The sequence below is a fragment of the Berghia stephanieae genome, chromosome 1 (assembly GCF_034508935.2).
Source record: "Berghia stephanieae isolate SIO BIC M18660-M18661 chromosome 1, UCSD_Bste_1.3, whole genome shotgun sequence".
Classification (NCBI taxonomy): domain Eukaryota; kingdom Metazoa; phylum Mollusca; class Gastropoda; order Nudibranchia; family Aeolidiidae; genus Berghia; species Berghia stephanieae.
The window spans coordinates 92,283-113,606 of NC_088360.1; the positions used below are offsets into that span (position 1 = coordinate 92,283).

The 21,324-nt window shown below is 35.2% G+C and overlaps 1 protein-coding gene across 1 annotated transcript in view; it reads right to left on the minus strand.

Annotated features, from left to right (window-relative positions):
• Nucleotides 1-20,666, minus strand: part of LOC144963511 (uncharacterized) — a 37,420-nt gene extending 16,754 nt beyond the window's left edge. Inside the window, exons 1-12 of the mRNA XM_078897585.1 lie at nucleotides 20,514-20,666; nucleotides 14,043-14,154; nucleotides 12,923-13,022; nucleotides 12,258-12,448; nucleotides 11,516-11,678; nucleotides 11,250-11,334; nucleotides 7,866-8,040; nucleotides 7,400-7,504; nucleotides 5,816-5,993; nucleotides 2,947-3,032; nucleotides 2,356-2,595; nucleotides 729-806 (exon numbers count right to left, since the gene is read on the minus strand). Coding sequence (XP_078753711.1) covers nucleotides 729-806; nucleotides 2,356-2,595; nucleotides 2,947-3,032; nucleotides 5,816-5,993; nucleotides 7,400-7,504; nucleotides 7,866-8,040; nucleotides 11,250-11,334; nucleotides 11,516-11,678; nucleotides 12,258-12,448; nucleotides 12,923-13,022; nucleotides 14,043-14,154; nucleotides 20,514-20,534 — 1,534 coding nt within the window. The 5' untranslated portion in view covers nucleotides 20,535-20,666. The remainder of the gene's footprint in view (nucleotides 1-728; nucleotides 807-2,355; nucleotides 2,596-2,946; nucleotides 3,033-5,815; nucleotides 5,994-7,399; nucleotides 7,505-7,865; nucleotides 8,041-11,249; nucleotides 11,335-11,515; nucleotides 11,679-12,257; nucleotides 12,449-12,922; nucleotides 13,023-14,042; nucleotides 14,155-20,513) is intronic.
• Nucleotides 20,667-21,324: the final 658 nt, after the last annotated feature.

The following is a 21,324-nucleotide window of genomic DNA, read 5'->3' on the forward strand; positions in this document are numbered from 1 at the left end:
TTAACAAAATGTTAATGAGAGCTATTGATTCCGTGTCATACAAGTTTGCACTTTTGATTTGAATCCCAGAACCAATCAAGGCAAAATCAAACCAACATCATTAAATCATTGAATAAGTTTTGACTATGGAGGCTTTATAGTCATAATCTGAAAAATGCATGATTGTTTGTCTGTTTTTAAGGGTTTTACGGCCCTTGCTACACATTTAGGTCATTTCAGCATCAGTAAAAAGGAAGAAAATGGGATAGTAAAAAAAGTTCACAGTTCACAAGAAAAGGAGGACAAAGGGGATTGGTACAAGTAGGGAATAGATGTAGATTCCAAGAGCATATTATCATTGTGCATAGTTTGAGATCACCTAAAAGTCTCATCCAGAAACAAACACAGGATTCCACTAGAGGAACACACTCAAATGCTTGAATTATACATTCAAAACAACAAATATAACAATGCATAAAAGAGAGATGATTTACAAGGAAAAGAATATCATCTCCCAAAACAGTGACTATACATTTAACTTTTTCCCTCCCAGCTAGGACTCCAGACAGGGCCAGGACAAAACCAAGTAATTTCATTCCACACAGAGACAAAAAGCAATTTGGAAAACAGATAGCGAGGGATAGAAGACACAACAAGTGCCTCCCTGTCCTCTATGAGAGGTCTGGAACCCCACCCAGAAAAATGCATGATTGATAAAAGTAAAATTTTTACAACTCCATTATAATTACCGTCTTTCCAAGTTTCATTGCAATAGAGAGGAAGAGCCGTTTCCTTCCATATATCTATTGTCTCGTTTGACCAGTCATCTGATGACATTTAATTGTGTAAAAAGTAATTTACTGATAATGAAGTAAGTTTGGTATACATTTTTTAATAAGTGTAATCAATCGTTACAAAACACACCACTCCTTATTCTATAAAATTTACAATTTAACATTGTCGTAATTAATTATTCTTATAACTTGCAACTTCCCAATTGTATGTGAAAACGTAGGCAAACAAGTTATCAAATAATTCTAAGATGTGGACTGTAAAAAGTAATAAACAAAAATAAAAATAACATCTAACAATGGCTAAAGAAGGATTTTGAGCCCGAAACGTTTCTTGTTTGGTATTTTTTTTTAAAGCTTTTATATTCATTTCTGGTCGTTACTTATTAAATAATAATTTGTATAGTAAATAAGACACTCCTGACAAGATTTAGGATTGATTTTAAAGACAAAATCTTGATATGAAACTAATGAAATTCAAAGAGTCTTTCAGAGCCACCAGGCCCATGGATCCAGAGTTTATCCCGGTTTCTGTAGCATGAAATGGACAATAGCAGTTGCTTGCTACCCTTTGGATGGGACTTTGTCTATTGCAAAGGACTTTCCACCAGATCTAGCAGTCCCAGGTACCCAATCACTGCTGGGTGGACATGGGGTCAGAAAAAAAAAATCTCGACTGCACCCGGGATCGATCTCGGTCCCTTTGCTTGTGAAGTGAGTGCCCTACCAACTGAGCTATCCGGACCCCCATTCAAAGTGTTAAGAAGTATTAAAATCTTTAATTGCAGAAACGAGCTGAATCATTGATTTCAAAATCGCTGAAATAATAAAAATGCATGATGGTATGTAATCCATCATGGTGTGGAATGAATGTGTAAAGTGCCTTGACATCCAAGTTGAAGATAAGCCTGAGAACATTGATCATGTATTGGACTTCCTTAAGGAACACAGACGATGTCCTTGATGCACAATTTCCAAGAGGGCACAAAGCACGGGAAAACAGTATTGAGAAACAACAACACATTTTCTGTTAGAAAGGAACAACACTGCTTCCTTTACACTGTCTTGTTTGTAATCAAGTAATAAAAAAAATTTTAAAATGAGCGTTTATATAGCGCAATATCCACTAAACATGCTCAAAGCGCTTTACAAGGGGTCCCTAGCCAACAGCAACACGTAACATGTAGAACGAGACATGACGCCTGTGAGGCGATATTAGCATAAACAACGCTGTTTACAGCCAGGTACTCATTTTACACCTGAGTACAGTGAGAGAATGTGAGTAAAGAGTCTTTTCCAAGGACTCAACTATGCGCCAAACGAGGCTCAAACCCAGGACCTTCTGATCCAAAAGCGAGTATCATACCACTAGACCACATAGCCGCATAAGTAGTAGTCTAAGGTTCGGTCAAAAGTCAGGAAAAGGATATTTTTTTCTCTAGTATTCATCTTGTGCTCTGGCACTGTTTCACACATATGTTTCAAAATCTTTCTATTGCAGGAATGCCTGCTCCCACATTTTTCACATGAATTTGGCAGAAGACCAGAAAAAATGCAATGATAATGTAAGATGCAAGTTTCCAACCTTTTTGAAGCATTGAGGTCTTCGTGTAATGTTCTACAGGTAATGGTTTTGGCAGTTTGAGATCGGATCCTATTACAATAATTTCCTTCAAAGGATCCTCAATACACCAAAGTTGTTGCACTGATCCAGACTCTACAACCTCCTTGTTATAAGGTAGGCTGTCTATCTCAGCTGACAATGGAAACAAATCTTTGGCCCTTCCAAATAAATCTGGCAACTCTACCTTGGGCAGAGTTGGTTCTGTAAAAAATAAATTATAATATTTTGATATCTTCAATTAAAAATTTATTGAGATGACAAATGGTGTATTTATTTTTTTATCTTTGTCATCAAGCTAATAATTCATTTATATGAACGATTTCAGCCCCCCACCCCCTCCCCAAAAAAAGTTATTTGCTTACTTGCTATGTGAGAATCATATTTTAATGGAGTCCTTATCAAGACACTGATAGTCTGGATGTAAGACAAATGAGAGAGAAAAATACAAGAAAAAAATCCCCAAAATATCAGGTTGAAATTTTGGGATGGCTTTTTTTTCCCTACATCATTTGTTTAAATGGTCATATAAAAATGTACACACATCATACACACCCAGGAGGCGTTCCTCATCAAAATGTCTCTCTGATTCCCGATGCTCACGTTTGAGTTTCTTAAACTCTTTCTTTGTCAGTAAAGGGCTGGTAAAAGATGAAATAAATAAAAATAGATAAAATAAATAAGTAGCAAAAGCATATACATAGTAGAATCATCAATTGAAAGTCTAATTTTTTTAGTCCAAACTCTTATACTAATATAGCTATAAAAAATAAATAGTGGTATGTAGAGCTAAAGATCTGAGAAAGTGTGTATGAAACAGAACAAGACAAAGCAGAGAGAAAAATACAAGAAAAAAAAAGCGATCCCAAAATTTCAACCTGATATTTTGGGGATCTTTTTCTTGTATTTTTCTCTCTCATTTGTCTTACACCAGTGCCTGCTCCCCAATAAATCACATGCGTACAGCTCTAAAATGCAATGTCACATACTCTCAGTTTTAGAGACACAAAACACTATTGATATGCCGACTTAAAATAAAATGCTTTTATTTACTGAATTATCCCCACTAACCGCAGCCTTTGTCTGCAATGACTACAGCCCCCATTGTTGCAAAACAAAAATGATCACACAGCTTGGATGGTCTACTTTAGAAAACAGACGGAAAGAACAACGATTAACTCTCATGTTCAAAATTACAAACAAAGAAAAACCCACTCAAAAACACTAAAACACCAAACTGCAAATTCAAATGTTTTCAAGTATTCATCCAGCACTATCAATGAATGGAATGCTCTTCCCAAATCATGTGTGAACATAACAGGTTTAAACACCTTCAAACGAAGATCATCAAACTACTTCAGCTTAAATTCCAAAAATAGCCGCACCATTCAACAACTTGCTCCGCCCTCGAATACAAATACTCAGATTTGAGTCGACTTCAAGTAACATTCAGATTCAGAGAACCTGTGTTTAGAAAAATGCTGCAAGATGGAGCACTTTTATTCTATCATCCTAGTACATAGTGCAAATGTTAGCATCAGCTATGTACCATACAAGTAAACAAAATTACAGCTATATATTACACTTTGAAGATCGATGTCTTTTGTTAGGTGTTACTCCCATAACAATGCAGTGGCCTAGTATATCTTTCTTCGTGTGTATTGTGCAACTGTTAGCTGACATCTCCCAACCACACAGTCCCCTTACTAATATGTTCCTTTTGTGCAACTGTTAGCTGACATCTCCCAATTGCACAGTCCACTTACTAATATGTTCCTTTTGTGCAACTGTTAGCTTACATTTCCCTACTGCACAATCCACGTACTAATATCACTCTGTCCTGGCCTTTTATATAATAACACACATTTTCAGGCATTATGGCACGGTAAATTTTTAGAAATGAGAACTTTAAAAAATAATTTGTATGGTGCAAAACTTTAAATAAACAAGATACTAGGAACTTTACACATAGAATGAAAATAGAATGGACAAAATGACAAACACATTTTCAAAATTCCAAAAATCTTGAGCACTAAATATGCTCCAAGAGCTTTACAACAGCAACACTTAACATGTATGATGAGACATGATGCCTATCAGGCGATATTTAAATTTGTTTCTTCTTCTTCTTCTTCTTCTTCTTCTTCTCCTTCTCCTCCTCCTCCTCCTCCTCCTCCTCCTCCTCCTCCTCCTCCTCCTCCTTCTTCTTCTTCTTCTTCTTCTTCTTCTTCTTCTTCTTCTTCTTCTTCTTCTTCTTCTTCTTCTTCTTCTTCTTCTTCTTCTTCTTCTTCTTCTTCTTCTTCTTCTATCATTATTATTATTATTGCATTTTTTAAAAAAAAGCTATAAACGATTACTAAAAGAATGTTATCCCTTTATCATTATAATTGTAAGAATAATTTGTTCAGAGAGATATGATGACTAATAATGGCCAATGGCCTAAAATAAACACTTGAACTCTGTTAACAGCCATGCACTCCATTTCATATCACATTTATATGAGTGATTATGAACTCATGTGAGTGGGTATGGAGTGTAATAATAAAATGCAACATGAAACGAAGGTTGAAAAACAGATGTACCATGGTTAAGATACCCAGTGCATGATGGAGCAGGAGAAAAAACTGGACTTAAATGACATAAGGCAAGGCCATAAAAAAAATTAAAAATTTAATGAGCTTTTTTATATAGCACAATATCCACTAAACATGCTCAAAGCGTTTTACAAAGGGTCCCTGACCAACAGCAACATGTAACATGTCAAATGGGACACGATGCCTTTTAGGTGATATTACATATTTTTCCGACAGAGACAATGCTGTTAACAGCCAGGTACTCATTTTACACCTGAGCGCGGTGAGAGAATGTGAGTAAAGATCCTTTTCTAACGACTCAAATATGCTCCAAGCGAGGCTCAAACCAAGAAACTTCCGATCTGAAACCGAGTGTCATACCAGAAGACCACATAGCCGCAAACATATTCTCTGTGATTAAAGAAGTATGGAGGACAAGAATTATTAGAATATTTATTAAAAAGTATTGATCGTCTGTCACAGCTGATTGTGAGAGCAAAGTAAGTCCTTCATGGAAAGTATTTAGATTTATATTTTATTGAGAAATAATTCTCTTGCACTGAAATAGTGAGCAATAAGAGAAGATGCTTTTTTGAATAGTGTATTAGTGTCTTTCCAATAAAGGAACACAGACATTAGGGTAACAATATGGTATCAATTCAATCTGCTATTATAAAATTGTTTATTCTGAATTATGCAGAGCATGCTACAAAGCGACTAATTAATAAAAGAAGGTGTTTTAATAAATACAATTTAAGCGTAAATTCAAAATGTAAAATAATGTACATTGCTTCTTTTTGTTGTTGACATTGAATCATATAGAGAAAAAAAAGTGAAAATCTTAGCCTTACCACTCAACCAAGAAACCCTGGAATTTGAATAAATCCAATGTTTTTTTCAACTGGCTGTCAGAAAAATAATTCAAGACGTTGTCAGGTCTTTGAGAAACTTTGACAGAGGGGAAACCAAACATTGGCGATTTGTTTATATCCACGCCCAAATCATTAGTAGGATAGCATTGAGTTGTACCTGAAATATAAAAATTCAAATTGTATGTGTACATCACAAGTATTATCCTTTAAAAAAAAGACAAATAAGATTTTAAATTTACAGTATGTTTTCCATTCAAAGGTTTATTTTAGGCAATTGCCAATATGAATCATGCATTTACAAATAATTTGTTTTGTTTTGTTTGTTTTTAAGGGTTTTACGGCGCTTGCAACACATTTAGGTTATATCAGGGCCAGTAAAAAGGAAGAAAATGGGATAGTAAAAAGTTCTAGAATTACAATTAAAGCATCCAAGAAAAAGTAAGACAAAGGGGAACTGGGAACAAATAGGGATCAGATGTAGATTCCAAGAGCATACTTGTACTTAGTTTGAGATCACCAATAAGTCTCATCTGGACACAAGCACGGCCCCCACTAAGAGGAACACACTCAAATGCTTACATTATAAATTATAACAAATATAATAATACATAACAGAGAGATGATTTACAAGGAAAAAAATATCATCTCCCAAACCAATAACTATGCTTTTGACTGTTTCCCTCCCAGCCAGGACCCGACCAGGGCCAGGACAAAACCAAGTAATCTCATTCCAAGACAAAGACAGAAAGCAAGTTGGAAAACAGAAATAGGGGGATAGAAGACACAATAAGTACCTCCCTGCCCACTATGGGAGGTAGGAACCCCACCCAGCATTTACAAATAATTTCAAATCAATACAGGTAAAAGGAAACTAATTAAATAGATAAATAAATAAATAAACATGAATATAATCAATGAATAGACAAAAAAAAAGATAAATGAGTAAATAAATAAAAAAATAACCATAAAAATAATATATAAACACATGCGAATCATTTTTCAGGAATCAAAATAAATAAGATATATGTAAATAAGTCACTAAAATTGATTGAGAATCATTGTTGAGGATACCGTGCGCTCTATAAGAGTCTATTATTACTACTACTACTATTATTATTATTATTATTATTATTATTATTATTATTATTATTATTATTACTACTATTATTATTATTATTATTATTATTATTATTATTATTATTATTATTATTATTATTATTATTATAATTATTATTATTATTATTATTATTATAATAATAATAATAATAATAATAATTATTATTATTAATATTATTATTATTATTATTATTATTATCATTATTATTATAATTATTATTATTATTATAATTATTATTATTATAATTATTATTATTATTATTATTATTATTATTATAATTATTATTATTATTATTATTATTATTATTATTATATATTATTATTATTATTATTATTATTATTGTTATTATTATTATTTCAAAAGATTCCAGTATGAAACAAGTGAATTTTTGACAATGGAACTTGGTAAGATTAATTGGTTCCACAACAGATATATGTAAAAATTACCCTCTTTCTTAAAATCGAAGGGTGGATCAATTTTTTCAGCCAAGAATGCTGAAAGATCCAATCTGTCAAGTGATTCAACACCCACATCTCCTGTGTTAAGGTTGTCTGTAAGAGAAAATGGTTGTAAACATTGTTTTTGATATACAACATCAAAGGTATAAAAGAAATATTGATGATGATGATGATGATGATGATGATGATGATGATGATGATGATGATGATGATGATGATGATGATGATGATAGATGATGGAGGTGATAAGGATGACAATGATGATGGCAGTGATGATGATGATGATGATGATGATGATGATGATGATGATGATGATGATGATGATGATGATGATGATGATGATAGCAATGATGATCACGAATCCTCATCGTGAATAATAAATTAGTGATTTTCGCCATTAATGATGAAAGAAATCAGCAGTCCAGTATTACATTATATGCTTATTTTCCAATACCATAATTGACTTTTGCAATATCATCAATCCTTAAACAATGCTGTTGTTGACAGTCCAACCCTTTAATCAAAGCCTTCAAGTCATGGATGTTGTCAACAAGGAATGTCCTATCTTTTGCTTTTACCATAGGCAACATGAAATTATCCATATCCATCAAGGGAAGGGCAGAAACAGTCTGAAAACAAAAATTCAATATTATAAAATATTCATAAAATGTCCACAACTCATGTTATGAAAACATTTTGTATGGAATTTGATAAATAAATCATATATGAATCCAATTCACTACTGTCACCGCTTCTACATTGTGTTGATGTGGCTGATTTGGCTTGTAAATTTCTACAGGCTTGACAATTCAGAGCTACTATAAGTAGAGTATAAATTTCTAAAATCATAAGAGAGTTAGTTCCACATCTGAGCTACACTCGGAAAGAATGAATGCAGATGTGTGTTTGTCTGGGAGAAAGTTATTCTCTTTATATTTTTCCTTTATTATATTTATTTCATATTATTTGCAATAATAGAGGAGAAATAAAAAGGAAACTCAAAATGACAGCTCTGGAAAGTGGAACAGAATGCTGTTTCATTTTTAAAAACGTGTTCCTTTTTGTATTGGAGTACATTATTCATTTAGTTATTGTGGCTCAGTGTCAGATAGCTTTGCAAAACGGATAAATGGTGCCATATACAAGACCTTAAATTTTATTGATCTATACGGTAATCTTCAGTAACAAATAAGTTAACTCTGTGTTAATGAAATTTAATTTCCGTCAAATCATAATTTATCCCATTCTTCATCAAATTCCAGACTTGGCTGTTTTCTTCATGAGAGCAATAACAGTGATTTGATTTTGATTGCTATAAAGCCCTAGTCACATGACTATAGCTGCTCTCTTGGTAAAAGTTGGAAGTCATGACCTTAAAGTAAAATCACATCTCGCATGTAAATAATTAATTCCACATTTGATTTCAACTAACAGTACTTTTCAAAACAGACAAATGAAACAAAAATTAAAAAAAAAACAAAACATTCACAACAAGAAAAAACCCCAACGAATTTCAAAGATTTAATTATACCACTGATTAACTCTTTCAGTGCCATTGGCCGCACTGTGCGGCTGGAGCAGAATCTGTTCCTCTGGTCAATGGCTGCACAGTGCAGCTGGACTTGAAAGGCAAAAACGATAATGTGATCCAATCCAACTTTCTACAAAAGTACTATAAATTGAACCAATTGTATCATTTCTTTCATCAGAACATTCAATTGGCCCTAGGGGGATATTTTAATTGAGATTTTGCGCCAAATTCGAATGTTCCTTTGTCTTAGCTTGTCATTCTCATGCTGCCTCAATCAGGTGTCAGCCATTTTGTGACAGAAATGCCAATATAGCCTCAGCACTGAAAGAGTTAATCTATGCTTAATCGCTAAAACATTTTTCTGTGCATACTTGTAATCTTATTTTAAAATAACTGTCTAAACGAATTCTTACAATTTACAGTTATGATCGGGTTTCAATCAAACATCACAGTATATTAATACATTGTCTTAAGACTAGTGCGGGGCGGTCCTTGGCAAGCTTAAGGACCACGGTCCTACGGTCCTTGGGAAATGAAGACCGCAAGGACCGGTCCTAGGACCGGTCCTTTTCGACATTGAACATTCCTGAGAGACTGTTGGAAATTCGAACCGGTTTGACCTTTGAGACCGTGGGATCGTTCATTCTTGAACCGTTAAAGACCGCTACACGATGAAAACCGTGGTCTACAGGAGTAAAACACACGGAGTAGTCACACTCATTTCAAATTGTAACCTAATTAGAGAAGAGGGGTGATGCCTTCTTTATTTGCTCACCGTACTTCATTGTTACTTCGATAATTTAATAAAATTTGAAATTTATCCCCATTAACGGAGATAATGGCATCGCCCAAGGCGTTGATCGAGTTGTTCGTGGCGTTGATACACACACGCAACTCCTACCCCCCCCCCCCCCCCCCCCACACACACACACATTAGAGGGCAGCGAGCATTGAAGAGTAAGAGAGAGACGTGAAGTTATAATAAGAGGGGGTGGATGAGATAATAAGAGGGGTCGATGGTGACTTTTCGCCAGATCTAACAAACTCAGCTACCCATTCATTGCTGAGTAGACAGGGATTCAGAAAAAAAACTCGACTGCACCCGGGATCGATCTCTGGCCCTTTTCGTATAAAGAGAGTGCTCTATCAACTGAGCTATCGGGGTCCCCAAATATTCTATTGGACTTTTTTAAAATTCAGACGTTATAACTGGGTTTTTTGGAAGGAAGAAACTAATGAAACTCATATTATTTGATTAGTAAAAACACCAAACGAAATTTTAATATTATTGTATTATTTTAAATGACAACACTGCGATAGAAAGGAGTCGTGACAAGAGATGGACAAAAGAAAACAAAAAATCGGATTTGCTACTTGCTAGGTTCGCACACACACACACACACACACACACACACACACACACACACACACACAAACACACACATCTTTAGTAGTCACATACATTTCAAACAATAACCCATTAGAGAAGAGGGGTCATGCCTTCACCATAGATCATTGTCATTGCGATCATTATGGTGTAGTAAATTTTGAAATTTACCCCGTATAATGGAATCGTCCAAGGCGTGCGCCTCCTGTTCCCCCCATCTCACACACGAAAGGGCGGTTTGCGGAGTGGAGGTTGGTGGTCGTCTGCCTGTATGGTCGTCTGTGTCGTTTAGTGTATGGCAAAGGGGGGTGGGTGCGATTAATTAAGTGGGATGGGTGGTGATTGGTGGAAGATAGGCTACCGAGGCAACGAATTGCTGGGGAAGTAGTAGGCTATGGCGCAAGACCGTTGAAAGGTGATAAGAAGTGAGGACCACCGCCGGTCTTCCCCTATGGGACCGGTCTCCGGTTCACAGCTAAAAGACCGTGGGACCGCCGGTCCAGACCGGTCTTCAGCGCGGCACTACTTAAGACAGGGCTCTAAGGACAACAGCACGTAAGTTCCTCCTTCCCATTAATTGACACTCCATTAATTGTTTTATAATATTTACCTGTATCTTGCTTGTTTAATAAAGCAAGCATAACTCAACTATATCTATTCTAAAAATGAATGCATGCAAAGCAAAGCAAAAGGAGGAAAAAGAAGAAAAAACAAAACAAAACATCTTTTAAATCAAACTTTATAATGAGGTCTACGATGACCAACATTGTCCAAAGTTCTACAAAATCTCAGAGGAGAAGTATCCTATTTGGTACAAACAATATCATGACATTGCATTAACCAATAATTATAGCTTCTCTGCTGAACCATTACACAGATTCGAATTTCTGACAATATGTGATTAAGTGGAGGCAACATACCTTATTTACCAATGAAATTTTGAAATCCTCTTGTGGTCCATTATTGTAGGATGGAGCTACATATGGCTTCTTTTGATGACTGTCACTAAGGAAATTACAGATAAGATGGCTAGTCATTAAAAATATGCGGCAAAATAATTTAATTACCACAGCTTTTTAAAAAGGTATTATTCACGACTTCATTACAATGAGCTATATACAAGATAAGAGTTGAATCATGAAACACTATTTTTTTTTTCAGAAACTGAAACTAAAAAAAAACATACTTAAATAGATCTTTCTCGGTCCACTGGGATTTATCCGGTTTTAGAAGGGGATCTTCAGCAGGAAGAACTTCTAGACTCTTCAATCGTGTTTTATTGACGAGGAGTTTCAACAGGGACTGATGGAATGCATTCCACATAATTGGAGTCTCAAATTCATGACTTTCTGTTCAAACAGAAATAGGAATAATGAAGCTTATGGAATATCGAAAGTTAATAAATGATTCACAATTGTTTATTCCTGCCATAACTAACATTTTTAAAATGGTTGTGACAGAATTTGTATCTGAGCACAGATTTTGATACTGATTTTCCCAATAAGAAAACAGAGAAGCAGATCATAACACCAACAAAAAAGAAGGTATGCTTCATTTTCAGTGCACACCATCTTGAATCAAATTTTGTGACAGCTAATTTTTCCTCCTGCCTATTGTTTCCTTATGGAACTATCCCTTGACAAGTAAATCACAATCAGTCTTCTTCCAATGTCATATTCAACACCTGATCTTAATGCATGTTTTGCTGAAACATTGATTGAAATCAAAAGATATAAAATATCTTTTGCAATCTCAAAAGTTTTAATGAAAATTGTGAAAATCCAGAGGACAATAGTTTCCTTTTTAATGAACTTTATTTAATATAATATAATATTTAATTTAAAATGTTGACGTTTATATTCACATCAGATAAAAAAAAAAAAATAAAGTACTCATCCTACATATTTCCAGATCAAGAAATAACTTACTTTCCTTATTTTCTATCCGTGTGAATGTTTCTGTCCCAGTTTTATAGAAACAAGAAGTTTTGCTTTCGGTTAGCTCTTCACCAAGGCAACATTTTATAATATCTGGATCTAAATGGATCTGTGAGTTGAAATCGGATTCAGGATAAGAACTTGGAATCACATCAGTTTCTAATGAGTTTGGCAGATCATCACTGAAAGTTGAAAGAATTAATTTAAGTTGGAATAATCACTTTACCATTTAACAATTATAATTTCCTGTTGCATAGGCATAAACTAAATAAAAAAATAACTTTTAAAAGCCAATTAATAGTTCTCAATGATAATTTCATTTGCAAACACTTATCACTTAATTCATTTATTAATGAGACTGGTATAATCACATCTTATTTAGATATCATCATATCATATTGTATAAGAGCTAACAGGCATTAAAAACTTTTAAATGATCTTTATGAAGTTTTCTTTAAAGAAGATCGAGATTCAGCATAAACATTGATGCATATATCGATAACATCTGCTGAAGATAGATAACCAACATTCATTTAATGAATTTGACTATTTTTGGGGTAATTTCTGGCAGACAATATTGATGAGATATTCAACTTTAGAGAACTTTAAAAATTAAGTAAATTATTCACTGTATATATATTACTAAAACATTGGACCTTTCAAATGCTTCAACTGTGATTGATACATTATGAATTAATGTATCAAATATGTCTCCTGTGGGACCAATGTCAACTTTTTCTTTTATGAGGTGAATCCCTGAAACAAAAAAAAAAAAAAAAAAAAAAAAAAAAAAAAAAATTTAAAAAAAACAACATAAAAACAACTATAATATTAGTCCATAATAATAATAATAATAATAATAATAATAATAATAATAATAATAATAATAATAATATATATATATATATATATATTAATTAATGAACTATTGATTAAAATCAGTATATCACAATTATATTGATAGAATACTTACAAATTAGTTTATTGGATTCCTACACACACAAAAATAACATTGAAATTAATACTCAGTTTCACTGAATCAGATGGTTTGAATGAAGTAACCAAAATTTATGGGATTTATCGGGGGAAAAAATGCTGAAAGTAGGGCTCAAGCCAAGATTACTACGCTTGCATGGCAATGTGCCATTCATTATTAACTCAAAGTGGGGGATTAACTAGCCAGAAAACGCACTCAAGTGTCAGAACACAGAACGAAAGAGAAAGAGAGAGAGAGAGGGAGAGAGAGAGAGAGAGAGAGAGAGAGAGAGAGAGAGAGAGAGAGAGAGAGAGTGTGAGAGAGAGAGAGAGAGAGAGAGAAGGATAGAAAGAGAGAGAGAGAGAGGGATATATATATATATATATATATATATATATATATATATATATATATATATATATATATATATATATATATATATATATATATATATATATATTAGAGAGAGAGAGAGAGAGAGAGAGAGAGAGAGAGAGAGAGAGAGAGAAGGATAGAAAGAGAGAGAGAGAGAGGGATATATATATACATATATATATATATATATATATATATATATATATATATATATATATATATATATATATATAGAGAGAGAGAGAGAGAGAGAGAGAGAGAGAGAGAGATGTAGAAAGAAAGGGAGAAAGAGTGGACAGAGTCAGAAAGAACGAGACAGAGACTTGTCGTTATTAAAAAAATTATAATAGAAATAAAAAAAAGCTTGCATTATTTAATACAGTGCAGCCAGCTGGTTACCTATGGATTAAAAATGTCCATCTTACCATGGTGAGTTGATCGCAGATTCGGCATCTTTAAACGTTCTCTCCATGTTTGTAAGTGAGCTGGAACAGGTAATACAGCATTGTTCACGATTTCAGATTTTGACGAGCTTGCCTGTTAATATTTTCATATGAAACAAATATCTTATAAACATTGAGATTATTTCCTAAGGAATAAAAAGCAAACCAAATCAATACATATAACCTTCAAATGCTTAAAAATATGTAAATCCCGAATTGTGTCAAAATGAATTAAAATTCAATATTCCCTTTCTAAATTTGCTCATATCTAACTGCACTTAATGCCGTAAAATGCAAATTCAATGGCAGCTTGTTTGTTTGTTTTACAAATTCTGATAAAAAACAATATTACAATATAGAACCAAACAAAAAAAAAACAAAAAAAAAAAACAACCTCGACAAAGACAGAAAAAACAAACCAACAACCAGAAAACCTACCGTGGAGATGTTTTTCAGCGAGATAGAAATCAAGCTTCCGAACGGATTTGAATTAATTGAATTAAAAAGTCTTATAATTTAATTTTAGATACTAAAATAAAAAAAATAGCAGCCTGACGTGAGCTGATAAAATTAAATTGACCCGATTCTGCAATTCTGTGTGGGAGAGGAGGAGAGAGGCTGATCAATAACATTTCTTCATTTCTCAGTTCTGTCATTTCAAACTAAGAAAAATCGCAAAAAATTCCTTCAGTCTAAGTTATCCCTTTTCAAAATATCAGATTGAAAATAATATGATACTGATACGGGAGGGAACATTAGTTCTTTAACTTTTATGAGAGACATAGGCAGTGACTTTCGAATACGAGCATAATAATAAAGTTATCTCTATCTAAGACTCGAACAATAGCCTACCATCATCAAACAACGACGACAAAAATTAACAAAACAAAACAAAAAAAACCCAATAAGTTATTATTACAAAATTTTGATGGTTTAAAAAACAAATACCTGGGAATAAAAATCTAAGTCCAAAAAGTAAGGCATTCCTTTCGAAAACAGTGATAATAATTCGATTAAGAGGATTAAGTTCGTCGTCTGCTAAGTTTCCATTTCATTGGTTATTGGTTAGTAGTAGGTAAGTTAGTCTATGTTTTGTTTTTGTTTGTAAACGAAAGCGGTCATTGGCAGGAAGTGGAAGAAAACAAGAAAATGTCGAGTTGGCTATTTTAAAGCCAAAAATGGATAAGATAACAATTCTGTGTACACATCTCCCAATGCGTTACGCATGACTATAAAAACAATTTAAAAAGGAAAGAGATGTATTGATCTGATCAGATACTTCTTCAAATGCCGGTATTTGCAAGGTATTTGCAACAATAATTTTATGTGGCTAGCACTATTCAGTATACTGAATAGTGGTTTTGCACTATTCAGTATCTGATACTGAATAGTGCTTTTGTACTATTCAGTATCTGATACTGAATAGTGGTTTTGCACTATTCAGTATCTGACACTGAATAGTGGTTTTTGTACGGTGTTTTTTTTTTTTTTTCCGAAACCTGACAAAGTTATGGGAAGAGGACAGCTGTGGGAGTGAAACTGGGACTCAGAAAAGTGTACACCAGTGGGGAGTGAACCTGGGACTGGGTTTCGGCGGGTTTCGTAATAAAAAGCAATTACTTTTTACGAAACGCGACGACACCCGGCAATATCCGACAAAGTTATGGGAGGTAGGCAGCAGCGTGTGTGTGTGTGTGTGTGTGTGTGTGTGTGTGTGTGTGTAGGAGGGGGAGGGGATGAACCTGAGATTCAGGGAAGTGTACACCAGTGGGGAGTGAACCTGGGACTCTGGGTTTTGTAAAAAAGCAATAAAAAATGTGTGTGTGTGGGGGGGGGGGGGATTACTTTTTTTTACGATTCCCGACAATATGCGGCAAAGCGTGGGGAGTGAACCTGAGACTCAGTGAAGTATACACCAGTGGGGAGTGAACCTGAGACTATGGTTTTTGGCGGGCTTCAGCTAGTTTCATATAAAAGCAATTACTTTTTTACGAAACCCGACTAATCCTGGCAATATCCGAGAAAGTTATGGGTAGTAGGCAACAGTGGGGAGTGAACCTGAGATTCGTGGAAGTAAACACCAGTGAGGAGTGAACCTGGGACTGGGTTTCGGCGGGTTTTGTAAAAAAAAAAGCAATTACTTTTTGTTTACAAAATGCGCCAAATCCCAACAAAATGGGGCAAAGTTATGGAAAGTAGGCAAATAATGGGGAGTGAACCTGAGACAAAGGGAAGTGTACACCAGTGGGGAGTGAACCTGAGACTCTGGTTTTCAGCTGGTTTCAGCGAATTTCATATAAAAGCAATTACTCTTTTACGAAACCCGACGAAACCTGGCAATATCTGAGAAAGTTATGGGAAGTAGACAACAGTGGGAGTGAACCTGAGATTCATGGAAGTGTACACCAGTGGGGAGTGAACCTGAGACTCTGGTTTTCGGCGGGTTTCAGCGAGTTTCACATAAAAGCAATTACTTTTTTACGAAACCCGGCAATATCTGACAAAGTTGTGGGAAGTAGGCAACAGTGGGGAGTGAACCTGAGACTCAGGGAAGTGTACACCAGTGGGGAGTGAACCTGAAACTCAGGGAAGTGTACACCAGTGGGGAGTGAACCTGAGACTATGGTTTTTGGCGGGTTTCAGCGAGTTTCACATAAAAGCAATTACTTTTTTACGAAACCCGGCAATATCCGACAGTTATTGAAAGTAGGCAAACAGTCGGGAGTGAACCTGAGACTCTGGTTTTCAGCGGGTTTCAGCGAGTTTCATATAAAAGCAATTACTCTTTTACGAAACCCGACGAAACCTGGCAATATCTGAGAAAGTTATGGGAAGTAGACAACAGTGGGGAGTGAACCTGAGATTCATGGAAGTATACACCAGTGGGGAGTGAACCTGAGACTATGGTTTTCGGCGGGCTTCAGCTAGTTTCATATAAAAGCAATTACTTTTTTACGAAACCCGGCAATATCCGACAAAGTTGTGGGAAGTAGGCAACAGTGGGGAGTGAACCTGAGACTCAGGGAAGTGTACACCAGTGGGGAGGGGACCTGAAACTCAGGGAAAGTACACCAGTGGGGAGTGAACCTGAGACTATGGTTTTTGGCGGGTTTCAGCGAGTTTCACATAAAAGCAATTACTTTTTTTTACGAAATCCGGCAATATCCGACAAAGTTGTGAGAAGTAGGCAACAGTGGGGAGTGAACCTGAGACTCAGGGAAGTGTACACCAGTGGGGAGTGAACCTGAGACTATGGTTTTCGGCGGGTTTCAGCGAGTTTCACATAAAAGCAATTACTTTTTTACGAAGCCCGGCAATATTCGACAGTTATGGGAAGTAGGCAACAGTAGGGAGTTAACTTGAGATTCAAGGAAGTGTACACCAGTAGGGAGTGAACCTGAGACTCTGGTTTTCGGCGGGTTTCAGCGAGTTTCATATAAAAGCAATTACTTTTTTACGAAACCCGACAAAACATGGCAATATCCGACAAACTTATTGAAGCAGGCAACAGTGGGGGGTGATCCTGAGATTCAGGGAAGTGTACACTTGTGGGGAGTGAACCTGGGACTCTGGATTTTGTAAAAAAGCAATACCAAGGGGGAGGGGGAATTACTTATTTACGAAACCCGCCAAAACCCGACAAAGTTATGGGAAGCAGGCAGCAGTGGGGAGTGAATCTGGGATTTGGACACTGATGAGGATTGAACCTGGGACTGCGAGATGCTGATTCCAGTGGACAGTGAGCTTAGAATGTACTTTTATTTCGAAACCTACCGAAATTTTCAAAAGTTATGGGAAGTGGGCACCATTGGGCAATGAACCGGGACTCAGGGAAATGCACACCGGTTGGGAGTGAACCTGGGACTGTGAGAAGAGGATATCAGTGGAAATGAACCTGGGACTAGGGAAGATGGATACCAGTGGGAAATGAAGCCGGACTATGGGAGATGGGTACCAGACGAGAATGAAGCAATTACTTTTTTACGAAATCCGCCAAAACCCGCCAAAAAACCATAGACTTAGGTTTACTCCCCAATAGTGTACACTTCCCTGAATCTCCGGTTCACTCCCTCACTGTTGCCTACTTTCTTTCCATAACTTTGTCGGATATTGTCGGGTTTCGTAAAAAAGTAATTGCTTTTTTTTTACGAAACCCAGCCCCAGGTTCACTCCCCAACGGTGTACACTTCCCTGAGTCCCAGGTTCACTCCCCACTGCTGCCTACTTCCCATAACTTTGTCGGTATCGGCGTGTTTTGGCAGGTTTCGTAAAAAAAGAAACACCCCTAACAATACCACGTGTATTCAGTAAATAGATGTCAATTGTAGTCTAATATTCAGTATCTATCTAAATTATTATTATTATTATTATTATTATTATTATTATTATTATTATTATTATTATTATTATTATTATTATTATTATTATTATTATTATTATTATTATTTTATTATTATTATTATTATTATTATTATTATTATTATTATTATTATTATTATTATTATTATTATTATTATTATTATTATTATTATTATTATTATCACGTAAATTTTAATATAGTACGGCAATTAATTCACGGAAGTACATCGCTCAATTAAAAAATGCAGAAAGTCTGCCCACATATTTATAATGAATCGGGTTTGCCTTAGATGACAAAACAAACAAACAAACAAACAAACAACAACAACAACAAAACAACAACAACAACAACAACAACAACAACAACAAATGAGACAAACAGAAAAAAAACAAGATTTTTAAAAATAATGAACAATAGAAGAGCACAATAATGAAAAACAACAACGAGATGATAACACATAAAAGATATTCGTAATAAATCGATAACTGATTAAATTACTCCAACTACTTGATTAAAAAAGAAAATCATCATAATCATAATAGTGATGATGACGATTACAACAACAATAATAATAATAGTAAGTAAGTAGAAATAATAATAATAATAATAATAATAATAATAATAATAATAATAATAATAATAATAATAATAATAATAATAATAATAATAATAATAATAATGATAATAATAATAAAAAGTATATTACAAGCAAATAAAATTATAAAAACAAAAGTTTAAAAAATATCAATAGACAGAGGAATTTAAAAAATAATGGGGAAAAAAAAAACAAGTCACCCCTACCGGGATTTGAACTCTCGAACCTTACAACTCAGAGTCAAACAGCTTATATCCACCAAGCCATGGTGTCACTGAACTCTTAGTGACATTTAATCATGTCTATTTAGACATTTAAAAATGGATTTGAATGCCACTCTTATTTTGATATTTTGAACTATGTTAATTGCATAAAAGCAAAAATTTAAAAAAAATTACGATCAAAATATTTTTACAGCTTTGAATCGGCTGTCAGTGCATGTGTTCAATCTGGAAGTAGGTCAACAGTTTATTTCCATTCAACCGAGATTGTCGCACTTTTCACTCTCTCTGTAAAAAAGAGTTCCTTATGGATACTGAATAGCGGCAAAGCACTATTCAGTATCTGATACTGAATAACCACTTCCTAATTTTATATACTCGTGTTTTTTTTGTTGGTTGTTTATTTATTTCGCCAAAAAGAGAGCCTCTCCCCTTTCAACCCCTCCACCCCCCCCCCCCCCCCCCCCATTCCGTTGGAAGATAAGAAAGCAAGATTAATCAATTAATTAACTTCTTGAATTTGCTAGATGACCCCATCCATGTCAGGTCAAACTCGGTTTGTCCAATCTGGTACACAGTCCCGTGACCCAACGCGAGGTCAAAACTGCCCAATTGAACTGACCCGAAAGAGGGCGCTCCCCAAAAATAAACGCTCTTTTCTTCTTCCATGCGCGCGCAAATCAATAAAAACAACAAAAGTTATCAATAAGATCAATTTCTCGGTGTCTGAGACCTTTGTGTCTGGACTGTCATTATTCAGTGCTACTGTGAACTCATCTCACAGCTCTTCAATTCTTATTCTTCATCCCTGTCCATCGGGGACTTGAACGTGACATCTTCTTTTTGTCTGCTGCAGTCTTCGTGGTTGTTGCGGTACCTACACTTGACAAAAAGTAAGTCTTGATTGTGCGTTGATTTTTTCTTTCTCTTAATACCCTCCAAGACGAGTCAAGATGACTTTATCTTAAATTATATGTGTACTGGACTTGCATATCATCAGCCAGTAATTAATTGAATCAATTTGAGCAACCTTAGAAGTATTTTAGAAGACAAAAGGTGAGGTCAGACACCGTCAGCTGTGCAGGCCTCTCCGCCACTAACTGCAAGGTTGAGGTCAACAGTTTACCGTTTACCATTAATTTAATTTGACATAATCTGTTGGTCAATACTTTGTCAACTAGAGAGGTGGGCCTTTGGCCGACCAACCTCCGCTGCACGTCCAACTCGCCTTGAGCATGCATTCACGTAAAATATAAAGATTTTTCTTAAAAACCTACCTCTGTTTCAAAAACTAGCATCTTTCAACTTTCTAAGAAACATTTTGATTTTTCAGAACTTTAGTTCGTTAAAAAATACCGGCCAATCTGACCCGTTGAGTCGAATGAAAACGAAATTTTGTTGTTTACACGGTTCAAAGGAAATGCCGTAAATAAGCTTTCATGGACTTCCTGTGTTGTTTTTACAGTGTCACGTGACCGTTTTGAGAAATTTGTCGTCTGCTACAAATAATTAGACCGGTAGGGGGTAGATATTTTCGTTGGAGCAGAGAAAAAGTGAGTATTATTTCTTGGACTTGTAGAGAGGCCTAGGGTCCACCAGCAATCAAGTTGATTGAATAAAAGAAAAAAAGGCCTTTTTTATCCGCCGCCACCACCACCGTGAGTGTGGAGAGGGGGGGAGAGGGGGGGGGGGGGGGTTGCATGATGAAGACGAAAGGGAGACGTGTCGCTTGTGACCTTTGTGACGTAGAGCATGTCAACGATGCTGGCAGATGTTCTTAACCCCTTAATAGCGAAGCAAATTTTTTGCTTTCAGATAATAGTTTGCTTTTATCTTTATTATTGTTAATGGAGAATACAGCTTTTCCACCAAGAGAGCAGTCAGACTATCGCAACTCGGACTTCAATTGTCTATAATCGTTTTGCCGTTACTTGTCTTTTGATGAAAGAGGATTTGGTGTTAGGTCAAAGATCGAATTTCGCTGCTAAAGGTTGCATTGCTACTGGGTTTGCTCTCCTCCCCCCCCCCCCCCCTCCTTTTTTTTCTTCTTTTTTTTTTCAACTTAGTATTGTTGATTGCTATTTCCTT